An 18,794-nucleotide genomic window follows, 5' to 3' on the forward strand; every position below is an offset into this window, starting at 1 on the left:
TTTCTTTCATTTTAGCCAATAAATAAGCCATCAATCTGACCATCAAAGCAGCCTCCAGTTCTTTTTTATTAGACTGAAACTGGTTATGTTCTCCATTTCTAGCAGCAGAAAATTGTCCTATGTCTTTCTTCAGTGGTCCTTCAGCTTTTTCTATAGCCTTTGTTTGCTGATTTTCTGATATCAAAAGAGATTTGAAAGCTTTTCTCTGATGTGGACTGCTTGACATTTCACAGGGTCTACCCAACCTTGTTTGCCTTGGAGTAACTGACTTGTCAAGAGATCTCATAGTGTTCAGTTCTGACATGCTGAACTTTGAACCAGACCATTCTGACCTGGTTAAATTCTGGCACTCCACTCTAGGTTCTACATCGGCATTCTGAGTTTGCAAAGCTGAAGAGTTTGATATAAAGTTGCTTTTAGTACTGTTAGTTTCAACTTGACTTTCGGGAAGATTTGGAGATATCCTCCTGAATTTTGATGGCTTCAACTTGACTCTTAAACTTCCTTGTCTGTAATGAATTGGTTCTGTGCTGCTTACTTCCTCTGGCTTCAAGTGTTCTCTTTGACTACCTAAAATGCAGTTTGTTCCATTGGCCATCCTAACATCTTCCTCATTTTCCTCTCCGTTGCTAGTATCATAACCTGAACTATGTTTTTCCTCTGCATGAATTGCTGGAACACCTGAGGTCATGCCATGAGTGTATAGAGACTTATGTTCCTCTCTCCTTGGTCCAGGTTTGTACACTCGTTTCCTTTTGCTTCCTCCAGTAACAACTGGGAAGAAGTCATCTCCGTGATCTGAACTCACAGTTGGGTCTACCTGACCAACTGTCAACAGTTCTGGAGTTGTCACCAATTGAGCATTCTCTACTGCTTTTCTTTTAATGACAGCCTTCACCTTTATTTTAGGTCTCAAATTCTCCATGACCTGAAGAATTCTTCAAAGCAGCACCTAAATAATTTCAAAAAGAATTTAAAAACAGACAAATTTAAAGATTAGAATAACAGAAATGAACCAGGGGCAAAATTTGTGCCTTTATAAAATATCTAAAGTTATTCAGGCTCCAGCCAAACTCCAATCAAGTACAAATACCAAGCAGCATATTTTTTGCATAATAACCAATGTCTCAAACCAAACCCAGGATCAATCATCATACAGGAAAAAAATAAATTTCACTGTAATCATAGGATCAGAAAGTTTCATGGTTGATCTCATAACACCATGATGACACTAAAATAGGTGTCTAATTTGATTATACCGTATATGTACTTTGAACGAGCATTGAACAGATCACAACTAAAAGTAAAAAGTATATGGTTGGATGGCCAAAAACTGTTCATTGATAGAGGATGTTCTTCTCCTTAAAGACATTCTGTTCAAATCTAGGTTGAGTGATCAGACAACTTCCGTAGGTGAGTTTACTGGATTTATTTCATGAATACTTGCACAAGGAGTGATTCAATTATTCGTTATCTCCTTGCATGGATCCTATTCTAAGAGTTGCAGAAACACCACTCCTTGTTTTTATTTAGTCTCCAAATTGAGCAAGTGATTTTGCTATGAGTCAGGACCAATATCTGGCTGTTGCTATTTTTCAGTCCCAAACTCGCAGCATTCAAGGCAAGTTAAAATCAGGTTTAAAAAAAAGCTCTTTATAAATTATTTCTTCCCTTAATATAGTCTATGATTATGCTATTCTCATTTAGCCCACCAATAATAAGACCCATCATTTGTAGTATGTACATAATAAAATTCTATAATGGAGGAATGGCAGAGGTTGAGGAGAAAGCTTAAGGCATAGAGAACGGCAAAATAGGAAAAGATGGAGGTCTTTGTTGAAGCAGGGAAAAAGGAGGTGAAATTTATAGGAATAGCAGGCAGCTGTGAAGTGAAAGATGAGTGAGAAGGTCCTGTTCATTCAAGAACCAGGCAAAATACTTTCACCTTCATCAAGGAATTTCTAGATGTAACCTGCAAAAATCTCACCAAAATTGGATGATGTTTTCACAATTTTATAGGGCGCTGTCTTTGACCTTTTAAGAAACATGGTGGAGCTTGGAGCTGATGAATATGAATTGGAAAAGGTGCAGCAACAACTGCAATATTCATGCCAAAAAACAGGTTCAGTTGGAGGATCTTTGTCCTCATATGGGTAAGGTTCTAGCAAATGTGAATGAGAACAAAATAGGGGAAAAGTAGAGGAAAATGATTTTGGTGTAAAAGTAGGGGAAAAAGAGGAGAATGATTAGCCAGGCAGCTTCTGGAAAATATACCACAGCCTAAAACCAATGTGTAATAGTTCTCTTACAAAGCATGGGCTCAGACTTTAAATCGGCAGTATTTGTTTGCACTTTAGGAATTTAGGAGACTTCCTTTTGTACTGAATTAGAAATTGCAGGCAGGTAGCAAGTACTATGAATGTGTGATAATAATTTCCCTCTCCATCCTGAGAAAACAGATTGCATGCTGATTCCCAAGTTAATGATAGTTTTTAACACTACCACATGAATATAGTGGCTTCTGCAGTCCCGAAATTTTGAGCTGCTTCTGTGGAAGGTGCCAATAAAACGATGGCTGTTACTTGAAAGTAACAATCAACACTACAACAAGCAGAAATTGTCACAATGTCAAAATACTATGCTATTGTTCCCATGGAGAAATTCCTGTAGTGGCCAACAATGAAGGAAATGAATTAGAAAACCTTGGTTTTAAGCTAGAACAGTTAGCATAGGGTTTAGCAGAAGTTTTTCAGTGTAATTCCATGAAGGACCCACATTTCAAACCTGCATGACAGAAGGAAGTGAAGCAATTGATTCATGAGGTTGTAAAAGTATTTTAGGACCTGCCTCTGAATAAGGGGAAATAATACATTGAGTTAAAACAAGGGTCCAAACTGTTAAATTTTGTAGCTATGGTCGGTCTTCATTATTTATAATTTTTCCCTTGAAATATATAATGAAAATGTAAGACATGTTCTTCATGTCATTATTATTGATTAGCCCTTGAAAAGATTAATGAAAAACATGTTCTTAATGTCTGTATCAAAAGAGAATTTTGAAATTTGAATTTTGAATTTTTGGCTCCAAACTTGTCAAGTCGGCCCCAATGAAGAGACACCCATTCGGACAAGCAAAACACTATATATAGAGCACTTGACCTTCTCCACAAGGCATCATTCGACCTCATACAAGATAAGATATATTCTAGGCATCCTAGCGAAGAAGAAGGACAAAGAAGGAAAAGGACAAATTCATCTCTCTCTCTCTCTCTCTCTCTACTTCGCACGTGTGACTTTCTCGGCATATTTTGGGCGGCAGGTCGAACTTCTAGGCAGTAGGGCCGAAATTCTGGGAAGCGGGACCAAGTTTCTGGGCAGTAGGGCCGAAATTCTGGGAAGCGGGACCAAGTTTATGGGCATATTCTAGGAGGCCGAATTTCGACCTAAGTAGATCAGAGAGGGCCAAGCTTGTTGGAGGATTGTTTGACCAAGTTTGACAATTTGACCAGTTTGACCAACATAGTTGACTAGCAACAATTAGGTGTATCTCTTGTTGAACTGAAAAATTTCTCTAAGGAAAAGGTTGTTGGGTTTTCCCCAAGTAGGCTTTCCCAATGTAAATCTTGTGTTCTCTTCGTGCATTGTTATCTCTATTGTCCTTTGTGCATTTATGGTTGAATTTCTGAAGTGTAATTGCTTAATGATAAATTGAAAGTGCTAAAAGAATATCTACATTATTAGAAGTAATTATCAGTTTTTCAAAAATTAGTGCTTGTATCTATTGCACTTGAAACATCAATACGGTATCAGAGCTTTGTTGAAGGAAAGGAATTTGAGATCACACTTGAAGAACTTTGGTTAAGGAAGAAAGGGCTTAGAAGATCACTTCTAATTGTTTGTCTATATCCATGGGTTCCTCTATGAAGTCAAAAAACAAGCTTGAAGGAGCTTCAAATTTCAAGGCTTGGAAGACAAGGATTGACCTCATTCTTGCAAAGAATGATCTCTTGGGTATTGTGAAGGGCAAGGTCACTGAACCTTCAGATAATGAAGGAAAAATAAAATATGAGAAAGATGACATCACAACTAGAAGCATCATTGTGGATTCTATCAAAGATCATTTGATTCCATATGTTGCAAATCTTGACTCTTCAAAAAAGATGTATGACGCCCTAGTTGGATTATACACCATCAACAACATTGGTCAAGCAATAAGTTTGAAGAATGAGCTTCGTGATGTTAAAATGGCAAGGAACGATACTATAGCCTCATATTTCATGAAGATATCTCAACCAGAGATCAACTTCAAGCAATTGATGAAATCATTTCCGATAAAGAACTTGTGAGTCGTGACTACAACAGTTAATGGTTTGTCTGACTCATGGGATTCATTTGCATCTAGTATCTGTGGTAGGAAGGAGATTCCAAGCTTTGAAGAACTATGGATCTCATGTACTCAAGAAGAATCTAGACTTATATCAAAAGGAAGGATTCAAAGATCTGAAGAAGGTGACTCTCAAGCATTTGCAGCACGTTCCAAGAAGGTTGGAGGAAGAAATAAGTTTGGATTCCAAAGAAGACTTGAAGGTAGAAGACCTACTCCTCAAGGAAAGAAAGATATATTGAAGATTCAATGCTATCGTTGTCACAAATATGGTCATTTTAAAAATCAATATCTTGAAGAATCAAGTGATAGGATGAGAAAGGGAAAGCAACATCTACCACAGCAGACACTCATGAACATCTAAAGAAACCCAAGAATGAAGATTCAAGTGACAAAGATTTCTTCTATTTCTATACTCTTACAGGTTTTGTTGCGGATAGAGTTGATTTGTGGCTAGTAGACAATGGTGCCTCAAGACACATGACAAGAGATCATGACAATCTCACAAACCTAATGGAAATAAGACTATCTCAAAAGGTTGAGCTTGGAGATAACAACAGTTATGCAGTCAAAGGCATTTGGAAAACATCCAAAGAGTTGGAATCAGGGAAAAACATTCATCTTAGCAACATCCTACATGTACCATGTTTGAAATTTGGTTTCTATTTCATGTTTGGAAGATAAAGGAGATAGAGTAGCATTTGTTGATGGTAAGTTACTTGTATCGCCTACAAGCTCTAGTATTGACTCTGCTAGAGTAATTGAAGTTCGCTAAGGAAGGTTGTATAGACTCTTGAAACAACCCACTCAAGCATTAGTGCTTAATGACATCAATCCATGTGAACTTTGGCATAGAAGATATGTTCACCTTCACTATAGAGCTTTTCCAACCTTAAATCAAATGGTTTCAGGTGTTCCAGAATTGCAGATGAAGCATGGAGGAGTATATAAAGGTTGTGCACTTGGAAAGAATGTCAAGAAACCTTTTACAAGCAGTGAAAGTAGATCCAAGGAAATCTTGGACCTAGTTCATTTCGATGTACGTGGTCATATGCTAGTGAAATATTTTGGCGATTCTTTATACTATGTAACCTTTATTGATGACTTCTCTTGCAAGACATGGATTTACTTCATGAGGACAAAGGATGAAGTCTTCAGCAAGTTTCAAGAATCTAAGGCTGAAGTGGAAAACTTGTCACAAAAGAAAATCAAGATTCTGAGATCGGATAATGGAGGAGAATACACTTCCAAGGAACTGGTTGCCTTTAAGAGGGAGTTGATAGTCCCTCACAATCCACAACAAAATAGAGTTGCTAAAAGAAAAAACAAAACCATTGAAGAATATGTTAAGGCAATAACGCACAATCAAGACTTGCCCATGTTCTTTTGTATTAAAGCATCTATGGCAGTCGTCTATATTCAAAATAGAAGTCCCCATCAAATTTTTGAAGACAAGACTCATGAAGAAGCATTCACCAAATAGAAACCAAAGGTTGGACATTTGAGAATCTTTGGTTGTCTAGTTTACATTCATGTACCCAAAGAGAGAAAGGAGCTAAAACCTTCAAGAAAGAAAGGAATATTCATTGGATACAGTGAGTCATCAAAGGCCTATTGAATCTATGTTCTACGTCAACGACAAGTTGAAGTCAGCACGGATGCGACCTTTGATGAGAATGTTGCCTATTGGAAGTCTAAAGAAGTTCTCATGGACTCTGATGATGATGAAGAACGTGAAGCTCCCAAGGAAGAGGATCCACATCCATCCAATCCTTCAGAACATACCATAGGTCATCAAGAAGAGCGAAAAGGGCAAGAAGCCAACTTGGCTTAGATCTACCTTGCAGGAAGCAGAAGGAAATACAGCACAACATGGCACCTTTAGGGAAAGTAAGAGACCAAAGAGGTATTCTAGATACGCAACATTGATGACTAATCTTGTTGATTATCAACCTTCCACGTATGAAGAAGCAGCTAGCCAGCAAGTTTGGAAGGATGTGATGCTGGAAGAATACCAATCTATTATGAAGAATGATCTATGGGAAATTGCGCATGGACCTTAAGGGAAGTCAATGGTGACATCCAAAAGGGTAAATAAGATTAAGCATGCAGTGGATGGCAATATTGACAAGTCCAAGGCAAGATTTGTCGTTCGAAGACTCTCCCAGAAAGAGGGCGAGGATTACAATGAGATTTTTGCTCTTGTTGCTAGGTACACTTCCATTAGATCTGTTATTTCTATTGCTTCTTCTATGGGTTGGAATTTACATCAGATGGATATAAAGACTACTTTCCTCAATGGTGTGATTGAGGAAGAAGAGTACATAGAACAACCTCCAGGTTTTGAGGTTCATTGGAAAGAGTCTCACATTTGTAGATTGAAGAAAGCCTTGTATGGACTTAAGCAGGCACCGAGAGCTTGGTATTCTCAAATTGACAACTACCTGACAAGACTCGGTTTCTCCAAAAGTGATGTTGATCCAGACCTATATATCAATGTTGAGAAGAATGAATCTGTGATTTTGCTATTGTATATTGATGACTTATTTCTGACAAGTGTAGAGCGTCTCAATATTCAGTGTAGGAGGGAGTTGGCCTTTGAATTCGATATAAAGGATATTCGGTTGATGCACTACTATTTGGGGCAAGAAGTATGGCAAAAGCCTAGTGAAATCTTCCTTGATTAAGGAAAGTATATTATCAAGATCCTACAAAAATATGGAATGATGGACTGTAAATTTATGGCAACTCCCATGGTAACGAAACTAAGAAAGTTGAGAGACTCTAAGTCAAATTTGGTAGATCCATCCATGTATGTATTTGGTTAAATACCATGCCGGACATTTGCTTTGTTGTGAACACTCTGAGCCAGTTCTAGGTGGAACTAAGACTTGGTCATTGGATTGCAACAAAGCATGTATTGAGGTATTTGCATGGCACAATTGATTATGGTTCTAGATATGCCTCAAACGATGATATACAGCTACAGGGATATACAAATGCAGACTAGACAAGGAGTGCAAAAGACAGAAAGAGTACATCCACATGATGCTTCAATTTGGGATCCATTGTGATTTCGTGGACAAAACAGAGTATATTGCAGGTAGTTTAGAGAGTTGTGAAGCAGTTTGGCTTCAGAAGCTACTCATGAGACTATCTGATCAAGTGCTAGAACCGATCGTGATATATTGCGACAATCAAAATTGTGTGAAGCTTGCAGAAAATCTAGTTTTCCATGATAGGTCGAAGCACATCAAGATCAAGTACCACTTCATCTGTAAAATGGTACAGAATGGAGCAGTGAAGCTCCAGTACATCTCTACTGATGAGCATAAAATCAAAGTTGTGTGAAGCTTGCAGAAAATCTAGTTTTCCATATAGGTCGAAGCACATCGCGATCAAGTACCACTTCATCCGTAACATGGTACAGAATGGAGCAGTGAAGCTCCTGTACATCTCTATTGATGAGCAGATAGCTGATTTTCTTACAAAGCCTCTGTCTAGAGCAAAGTTTGTATACTTCAGGGACAAGCTTGGACTTGTTGAGAATGCCCCCCTTAGTGAGAGGGAGTGTTGATGAGATAGCATCCGGGACATAAATTCTCCTGCGTCAACTATGTTGACTAGATTAGGAAGAATGTTCAACACGTCATGACCTGCAGGTACTCGCGGGTCTTATAAGAGTCGTGCAACAAGGCTTTCTGGGCATATTTTAGGCATCAAGTCAAACCTCTGGGCAACAAGGCCGAAATCCTTGGCAAACTATTCTACACAGCAAGGACGAGTTTTTGGGCATATTCTGGGAGGTTGAATTTCAGCCTAGATAGATCAGAGAGGGCCAAACTTGTTGGAGGGTTGTTTGACTAGGTTTGACCATAGCGTTGTTGGTCAATTTGGCCATCATTGTTGACTAACAGCATTAGGTGTATCTCTTGTTGAACTAAGGAAAAGGTTATTTGGTTTTCCCCAAGTGGGTTTTCCCGAGGTAAATCTTGTGTTTCACTTTGTGCATTGTGATCTCTATTGTCTTCGTGCATTGATGGTTGAATATATAAAGTGTAATTGCTTAATGATAAATTGAAAGTGCTAAAATAATTTTACCTACATCATTAGAAGTAATTATCAGTATTTCAGAAATTAGTGCTTGTCTCTATTGCACTTGAAAAATCAACACAAGGCAGTCACTATTCCTCCCAACAACTATCCCAAATTATTTAACGATGAGATGGAAAAAAAATGACCAGGAGTTATTGGATATGGGTCTTAGGGTGTCACTTAAAAGGCCTTTTGCATCTCCCGTCATGTTGATAACAGAGTATTGTTCCTCCAATATGTGGATTAGCAGGAATTGAACAAGAAAAGCATATAAAAAAAACATCCCATTCTGTTCATAGATACTACTTGCTGTTACATGGAGCAGTGCCACAGTAGTATACTGTCAATAAAGATTGATTGGAGATCTAGATATCACCAGAGAAAGGTGAGGACAGGTGACCAATTCACTTTCAGACTCATCAAGGCCACAAGAAATTTCAGGTGATGCCTTTTGCATTGACCAATGCCTTGGCTGCATTCCAAGGTACTGTAAATGAAATTTATAAGCCACAACAAGGAAATCTATATTTGTTTTCTTTGACGATATTCAAATCAATAGTAGGAATGGGGCATATGTATTGCTTTTTTTGATGATATTCTAATCAATAATAGGAACATGAAGGAGCATATGTACTGTTAAATTTTCAGACCATCTAACCAGACCCGCACTCCTAATCAAACCCTAGGTGGCAAATTGTTTAACCTATCAAAACAGTGGGTAAAGGAACACCAGAAGTGAAAACACAACTTTGAATATATGAACAAGAAGCTACAAAATTGCAGTAACGAATCACATCACTCTTTATTTATTCAATGTGCACCACTCACTAATCTCTAGTTCAATACAAGACTAAATGAATAACAATCACCCAATCTGCCTTCTTTCACTGATGCAGAAAGCAAGGGTTTTACAAAATAAAGCTCTTAAGTTTAAACTTTAGAAGCAACATCCTAAGCCCCAAATCTAGCCTAATGAAGCATACCCTGCCTGCATGCTTAAATTTCTCAAAATATAGTGTCCTGCTCTAATTCTAGAAAACCCTTCAACCCATACACTTTAGTTAAAATCTGGAAAACTCCCAAGTCTGGCCCTTTTACTAAATCTGAAAGGCTAAAATAAGTAAAGTAACTTTCTAGATTGGAAATTGCTTCATGAGAGGAGGATGGGTGTTTTGAAGAGGCTGAAAAGGTAGGGTTGCAGAGGAGTGAAAGCAAAAAGCTCATGGACTGTCTAGTGGATCCAGTGGAAGGATTGGGTCCAAAAATCATTTTTCCAACAGTTGGTATCTCTTCTTCAAGTTATCTCATGTATAAGTTTCTTTTCATCAAACCCTAGGTTACTCCAGATTTAAAAAAATTGGTGCAAGTTTCAATGGAAACCACAATTTCATTCCAAGAGCAAATAAATTGAGGATCCCCCTCTGGGGCCAAAGGGAAGGAAATTTTTCAGCCCCCTCCATCAAAGTCCATATCTTTTACAAAGGGACAAGGGAGGAATCCACCTCCCATGTGCAAAGGGTGAGTGTTTCAGCTGAAAAATCTACATCCCACACACGACATTATTGGACAAAGTAATACCTTGAGGCAACATAAAGTTCAAACCCTCAAACACCAGCTGTGATTCAACCGGAAAAAAATTACAACCTGCACATGTTAATCAGCCACCAATGGTCTTGGCCAAAAACCCTTGTAAGGATTACCCATCAGACTACACAAACTCAATTGATAATTAATGGAGAAGTTAAGGTAGAAAAGGAGGAATCCAAGTCAAATAAAAGGACATCATGGGTTATTAGGCAGAATGAAGAAAGGCCAAGGTAGGTTGTGGGGAAAGGTGTCATGCTGGAGGAGATCATTCAATATCAAAGTGTCGCTTTGGTGGGAAAGTTCCATAGTCATTTCATTTATGAAAGCTATCTAATGGGTGGAAGTGAACAAATCTATGGTGGGATGTCCCTCTCTCCACATCCTTGCAAAAGGATGGATAACTTTCCTATTGGTTTTGGAATAATACTCATCTAGACTTAAAACATTGGGAACCTAGCTCCAACCCAAGAAAGAGCCATGAACTCTCAAGCTCTGTGGGTAAAACTTTCAGGACTACAACTTGAGTTGTGGAAGGACCAAATAGTGGTAAAAAAGTATGTCAAATTAGACATTAAGGAACATCTACCAGAGTCTACAGAGATTTCAAAGAGGAATATTACTGAAAGTCTCAACTACCATCCACTGCCTGCCTGTTGAATTGACTGCAACTACTGCCTGCTTCCCATTAAACTAGCATAGGTACCCTGACCCCAAGTTCAAAGAAACCCTGAAGAACACTTGCATCTCGTATCCAACCAAAGTCAACTCACCATCTCCCACATGCCATAATGAACTATGCCCTTCAAGTATCGAAGCACATGCATTGCAACAATCCAATGAATCTGTCTGGTTTCAATCATGCACTAGCTCAAAATATTTACTGCAAAACATATACTTAGAGAAAAAGATTGCACAACATGCTAATCACTAGCTCAAAACAAAAATGAATGAATAACACTTAACTCACCCACTCTGCCTTCATTTATAAATGAAGGCAATGGTTTTACAAAATAGTGCTTTTAAATTTAGAAGCAAACTCTAAACCCTAAATTTAGCCTAGAGAAGTATGCCCTATGCATGAGCAAATTTCCTAGAATAAAGTGCCCTGTTCTAATTCTAGAAAAGCCTCCAACCCATGCACCTTAGTTAAATCTGGAAAACTCCCTAAGGTTGGCCCTTTTCATAAATCTAGAAAAGCTAAAATAAATAAAAGCAACTTTCTAATTACAGCAAATGCTAAATTTGGAACAAAGTAACAACAACAAAAGCTAAATTGGAGATGGTCTATCGTTGGTGCATGCATGCACCATCTATCCATAATTGTGCCTACTCGTCCTCATTAAAGTGACTCCGTGTTGTTGCTGCTACACCCATATCCACATTGTTATGCACAAGAACCTAAGTTGCACAAAACACCGAATTGTTTCAAAGTTTCCGAAACGGGTACGTTTAGAAACATCACCTCCCAAAAATGGAAACGTCGGCCGAAACATCATATATGTATCTATATATATATATATATATATAACAAGTGAATACCACATTATCTTGCAAGCAAAAAGGGAATAAGACCCATATATGACAATTTAGAAGGAAAAACAAGTCTATATTAACTCTAATAGATGATTACATGATGGTCGAGTTTCAGAGTTTCGGGTACGGGTACGGCCCGAATTGTCAAGTTCCTTGAAGTTTCATGCAACATAGACAAGAACTAATAGGAACAAGTCTCTACTGTAGGTATGCTTCTTCTTAAGGTGACACTAATTACGCAACACAGGTAGACTCTAACATGCACCATTTGATAATTGTCTTTGAACTCCCAAAATTCAAAAGAATCAAACTCTACTTTCTCATGGTTGACATGATGACCACGTAAGTATTTTTATTTCCAGAGATGCCCCTCTAAAGTCTCAAAAGTTGTTAAACAATCCATGCAATATGTGTATGTGTGTGTGTGTGACATGGAATTACAAAGAACATTTTTAGATATCAATACCAAAAATTAATTAGCACTTTTTGAAGGAGCCTCATAGCCAAAAAGTTTGTGTTTGGTAATAATTAAAATAATACAACATATTGCACATCCATGACTGTCACCAATCAAGGCCCTTCACAATGATGATCCTCCCCTAATGACTAATCAGAACATTGCAAACACAACAAGGACAGCTGATAATTGTTGAAACAACAAAAGAGAATGTCAAGTTGTCCCCAAGACATGATCAAATTGTAGCAAAACCAACATCAAAGGAGGACAAAATTTGAAGTAGGCAATTGGTTCTTGAGATCCCAAGCTTATTATGCCAAGAGAAGTACTCTAAAACCCAAGCAGAGAGAGATCTTCAACACTTTTGTGTGGCATGTGTGTATGTAATGCTAAGGAAAGAAAGAGTTGGCATAGTATTTATCTGTCTTACCTTGGATCTATTACATGTGGAGGATCAAACAACAATTAGATTTGCACCTTGACCCCTCTCAACGCTTAAATAGATCCAAGGTTGGATGGATCAATGCTAGTAAGTAGAATCTCTCAAATGGAAAGAGGTGAAGAAACTTAGGCATAAACAATACTAGCCTTATAAGATACTAACTATGAAACAAGAAACATCCTCCCAGCCTTATGTATCACTTGTCTTCATTTCAAACATCAAAAACTACATCTTTGTGTATATATGTCATCTCTGTAATTTTAATATTTTTTAAATGTAAATGAAAAAATCACTGAAAAATAGGTGACAATGCAAATTTTTGCAACGTCACCTCAAACAAAAAATTTGCCCAAAAAAGTTCACAAGATTTGGAAAAAAATGGCTCAATGCAATTTTTGAAAATAACGGGAAATATTCCCACCACGATGGAAAATATCGCCAAGTTGATTATGACCCTTCTTAAACTATCAATTTTCATTTTTTATTCATTTGTGTCTGCAACTATTGGGGAATGAGAGGGAAGGCATTTACTGTCATCAACAACCAATTGGAGGGCCAAACCATTGTTCTCATTGCCATCACAAAAATTAATTGGATCAACGATCAATCCCTATTAACCTATGGTTTTCATATTCCCAAATCTCATTTTTTTATGTGGGGTTTTCAAAGTGCATCTTGCTTGCCTCTTGTTACCACTCAAACTAGCAGGGGTCTTAGGAGGGGTTCCTATAGAGCAACTACTAGGTCAAGTGGCAACAATGGAGCAATAGCCCACTGTCACCTCAGCGAAAGCTCCCTGCTCTTTACGAACTTTCACCAATGGGAGGAGTCCCGGTATAATGGAAAACCACTAAGATTAATGTATCAGTGATGCAAAGGCACTGATTTCAATAGCCTATTCAAAGGATAGACTCTATTGATAGGGTTTACTTGCTCCAGAAGCAGGCTAAATGGCTCTCCAAGAAGGGCTAAAAGGATACCTAGACCTAGGGTTGAGGAGTATTCCTTGATTATGGAATGCCCTAGACCTAAGAATCCTAATGAAATAGGGTTTTCTAAGTAACTTAGTAATCCTTGAAATCGGAATGACAAGGTGCAGGACCACAAGAAACCATAGCAAACCCAAACAAGGTGTGAAACCTTGAACAAAGGGGCTTGACCAAGTAAGGGAGAAGAAAAGGATCAAGGAGGTAAGATTTGACTTTAACTTTCAATGCAATGATCCTTGAAGAAGCCACTAACAAAGTGAGAACTAGGGAGAATGGTCCTTGAACTAGGGCTTGGCAAAACTTCAGATTCAACAGTGAGAATGCCTTCAAATTTGGAGGACCTCTCAAGGACACACCAATGCAATTCTAGACCAAGTTTCATCCATTTTGGATTTTGGATGGCTACAATTGATTTTATGTGATGCCCTAGGAGACACTCGGGTTAGGGCATTGAAAAAGAAAAGGAAAAAGAGGTGAGAAAGATTTTCGTTTTGTGATCACCTAGGTCTTGACCAATGCTTAGCCTATTGGGAAAATGGAGTCAATAATGAGATTAATTCAAGGTCTTCACTCTATAAAGGAGCCTAATTGCAACTTTGCATGCCCTAATGAAGCAGCTACCCAGTTACAACCAATGTTTTACAACTCGGACTCGGACTCGGACTCGGCCGAGGATCGACTCCGACTCGGTAATGACTCGGCCGGCTCGATTTCAATGACTCGGTCGTTGTAAAAAATACATTAAATATTTATTTTTTTTATAAAAAAACATAATTTTAAATATTGATGGGGGTGGACAATTATTCTGGTGCTGGGCAAGCAGCAAGCAGGAAGGGGATGAGTCATTAGGAAATTAATATAATTGTATATATGAATTGTCGATGAAGTTAAGAGGAAGAGGACTGATACTTTTAGTCTTCATTAATATCTTGATAGTGTAATCAGGCCTTGGTCTCCAATAAATGGGTGTGAACTATAAAGATAAACTTCAGTTCTTTATCAGTGTCTCCCTGAACCTTGGAATTCTAATCCAAATTGCATCAATATCATTTGTTGCAGAGTGCATGGAAAGATGCATCAAGGCAGTATTTGAGTGCAGCATGTAATTGAAATGGTTCCTTCGATATTTACCAAAATTTATTGAACGATAAAAGAATTCCAATCTCTTGAGGTGACATATAGATAAAAGTTTCAAACAGACTTTTCCTAGTGCTCACTATTGAAATATGAGTCAAATAGGCAAGAAATACACTTCACTGTCATCATGCTGAGCCAAGCAGTGAACAGAGTCACAGGCATTGATAGTATCCACTCATTTCTTAAAGGGAGGCAATTAGAAAACGAGTAATCAAATCACCTTAAGGAATAATGAGGATCTGAATTTCAATATGTAATTGCAGTGGTTCTTATTGCCCTCAATATAATATTGGTGGTAATACAAACATTTTATGTACAGACTTTAAGCTTCTTTCAAATCTGAGGTGTAATTTATCAAGATCTTATGTCTCAACTCTCATAATCCTGAAATATTGTCTCAAAAAGAACTTGTAGTTCTTTAACTTTACCAAAAATCACAAAAAAATGAATAAATTTCATGTTTTACGCTGCCCAGCTGTAGTTTCATTGACTCGGCCGAGTCAATACATGACCCGGCCGGGTTGACCGAGTCAACTATGACTCAGCCGAGTCATTGGATGACTCGGCCGAGTCATAGTTGACTCGGTCAACCGAGCCGGGTTGCTGGCCGGGTCAAAGATTTTGGTAATGGCTCGGTTCGAAACGGCCGTTTCGGAGTTGACTCGGCCGGGTTGTAAAACAATGGTTACAACAAGGATATACTTCGACTTGTCAAAAGAATGAGTTTTAGGGTTAAGTTTCAAAGACAGCCCCTAGGAACATTTGTTTTTCCTTGCTCAATGACACATGCAATATATCAATTCTACAAAGTGATTTTCGCATAATTTAGAGCACAAGCAGCTTCATGATGCAGTATTTCATACATTAAACATTTAATGAAAATTTCGCATAAAAAAAACTTACATGGCAGAAAAAGTATATCCATCCATAACATTTGCAAGAGAGAAGCTCCAAAAGAGAATGGCATCAACCCAAACAGCGAAATGCATTGAAGAATCTCCAATTCGTCCTCCAAGAGCTATAGCGAAATTCTCAAGAAGAGTTAATGATCCAAATCCAAGTGACGGTCCTGTGCAAAATAACATTGCTTAGTGACAAGCTCACCAAGATAGCTCCACAATACAAGAATAAGCCTCTCAAGAGGGCAAGATGATAGATACAACAGGTCGAAGGGCCATTGAAGAGGCCTAGTGGAGTCCAATGTGTGCCAAGATGGATGAATGAGCTCCAAACATAGTGATAAAGGGGGTGGTCCCTTGATATCCAAGCAAATGACTTGTGGTGTCCCCAAGTGGTTGTGGGGCACAAAAATATCCTCACGAGTCTCCAAGTGGATCGAACAAGCCTGTATCCCATTTGTAAGGGTTCGAAGGATGATACAAGCCCTCCCTTTGTCTCCATGGTGAGACACATCCTCATTTGGGCCCTAGATCAACTGCCAAGTGTGTGGTGCAAGAGTGTAGAGGGTTGGGCAAGGTGGTCCAGGTGCATCATCATCGTCAAACAAATGGAACAATATCAAGCAATGAGTGGAATTGAAGGATCCCATGATGTGGCAATCTACTCTCTGCTATGGTGCACAACCATGGCTCTCAGTGCTAGCCCTACAAATGCCAATATGACCCTCTAAAGGGCTTGGACCCCGTATAAGGAGACCAAACCCAAGATTAATACCCACCTGCAATCTTGTATAAGATCCAACGCATCCCCTCACCTTCTAGACCAAACATTAGTGTAATTGAGTAAATGAGCTTACAAATCATGGAACCAAGTGGACACTTCATAGTGGCATGCCCTTCTATAATGGGCTTCAGAACGTACAAATGTCTCCAAGTTCAAGAAGAAGATTAACCAAGGACCCTATTAGGTGGTTTCAGCCTCTAAGGAGAAGACATGTTCATGTTACATTCATCAAATAGTAGGTGGCACACGATATAATGATGGAATGGAGTGGGGCATCAAGAAAAGGCTCCAAGCCACATGCCACAATAGAAGGGTAGCTATAATAAGGAAGCCCACTCTTGGGTATATAAATGTAGGAGGGAGCAATCATGGTACATGAGTTACCCCGACCTTTGTTTTTCCACCCTTCTTCATATGCCTTTTTCCTTTTATTGATTTTTCTCTTATAACTACTCAGGGCTCCAAGGGATGAGAGCATGATGTGTATGATATAGCAATGAATACCCCCTTAAGGTGGGGCAGTTCATTGCCCACCAAGGGTTGGGACAATCATGGGTTCCTTAATGATGTAAGGGACCAATATGAGGGGCCATGGGAACCAGGGTGACGGCCATAATGATAGGGGTAGAGCTCCTGTTTGGCTTTTGCCCGTGTGCTAAATTTATATGTCTCAACCATCTTTTGCATTTTATGGTACATTCCTGTTGAGAGTCGCCAAATTATGTTTTTTCCTTTCTTTTTAGCTGCATCAACCTCCAAGGCATCGTTCCAAGCCTGACCCAAATTGTAGACAAGGGGAGGGGGGAGGCTAACTCCTTATGGACCCAATGGACAAATGTGAACTCGGATGGGAAATATGGTGAATGGGGTTATAATGAACGGAGGGGAGTAATGTATATGGTGTCGGGAAGTGTGACCGCGTAACCAAAAGCAGGGTTTCCCATGTAGTGCCACTCGTAAAGCTAGTAGCCAATAAAGGAAATCCCACGGAACTAGGATACAAGGCAAACCATCAAATTGGACAGAGGAGACAAAAGTACAAACCAAGCCCACTCTTTCCGCTAAATCCCCCCACTAATCCATGCCCAAAAGCGTCCATGATAAGTAAACAAAAACACCCAATTACACAATGAAAAGCCATACGTTTGGGTTAGAAGGCCCACCTTCAAAAATACGATCATAACAAATGGGAAAACGAGCATATGGCTAGCTCAGGTGACGGACATAGTGGCACACCAAGATATTTGGTGGCTGCAAGGGGTTGTTGGCTGCCGACAAAAGACCATCTACGGTGTAATGACCCATTTTGGATTTTATAAGCAAAAAGGTATTAATAAACATACGATATATGTGTATGATAGCTAAATATGCATACATCGCATGTCTTACGCTATTATACTTATTAAATAATTGCGAAAGATGTTTAAACAAAGGATAAAGGGATCAAGTACCTAAAATCATTAAGAAGGGAAATATTGCCTAAAATTCGACACTCTCAATATATATATATATATATATGAAGATTTTCGTAATTATAAAGTGTAAATAAAATTTACACTTCCAATCTTGTTAATGTAAATATGTATAAATATTCATTTTTATTTAAATATTATAATTAAAATGTTAAAAGTTAAAAATAATTATTTAATGTAACAAACATTTGATAATATACCTAAGTATAACTATTCATTGTATTTAAATAATATAATTAAAAATGTAAAGTTAAAGTTATCTATTTTTAACATAACAACAGCATTTCAAATATATATTCACTTATACGAATAAACACTTGGAGGTCACACGTAAATACATGACTAAGCAAATAAAAATCTAGGGAGGGCAGTGGATGAGACGGTGACCGCCTAAGAAAACTTATTTATCCATGTACATAAAGAGATCAGGGAGAGGAAAATGGAGAGGAAAATTCCAAACTGAAGATTGAATTGCTGAGCTAAGAGATTGGAATTGAGAATTGGAGATTTGAGCAATTGTTCTTGAAAATTTTGGGCACGGGGGTCAAAGTATTTCGAGTGCGAAGTATTTTGGAGCCGGGATACCAAGGATTGTGCCCAATTTGGCTGGGAGGTTTCGGCCATTTGGTAACAAGAGCGAAATTGGAACGAGGACAGCTTAGGATCGACATCAAATTCAAAAAAAACAAACAATTGTTTCCCTAAATTTCACTGTCTGCAATGTTAGAAGTAATTTCCTAATTTTCCGAATTTACAACCCTTACATAGGGGGGGGGGAAATTCTGATGGATATCACCCACATGTGGTGGGTAACACCTCCTATCATCAATATTCCACAAGAATACCTCCCCTAGAGTGTGCACTGTGGCCATTTCCCCAAGAGTGGTGGAACATTTTCGCACACCCCCCTTTTTGGGAAACGTTTCCCAGCGTGGGGGGATGCATTTCCCTAAAAGGGGACATTTGGGCAGCCACCTAGAAAAAGGGGGCATCTACCCACCTCCCCCACAAACAAA

The 18,794-nt window shown here is 38.5% G+C and overlaps 1 protein-coding gene across 4 annotated transcripts in view; it reads right to left on the reverse strand.

Moving 5' to 3' along the window:
• Positions 1–18,794, reverse strand: part of LOC149192112 (uncharacterized) — a 43,125-nt gene that overhangs the window by 12,440 nt on the left and 11,891 nt on the right. For all 4 annotated transcript variants that reach the window (XM_089404482.1, XM_089404481.1, XM_089404480.1 and 1 more), the window contains one exon: positions 41–952. In XM_089404482.1, the coding sequence (XP_089260608.1) occupies positions 41–925 (885 nt within the window). In that variant the 5' untranslated portion in view covers positions 926–952. The remainder of the gene's footprint in view (positions 1–40; positions 953–18,794) is intronic.

Source organism: Pinus tabuliformis, chromosome 2_2, assembly GCF_031772625.1.
Source record: "Pinus tabuliformis cultivar Carrire ecotype Pingquan chromosome 2_2, CPIR1, whole genome shotgun sequence".
In the NCBI taxonomy this organism is placed as follows: domain Eukaryota; kingdom Viridiplantae; phylum Streptophyta; class Pinopsida; order Pinales; family Pinaceae; genus Pinus; species Pinus tabuliformis.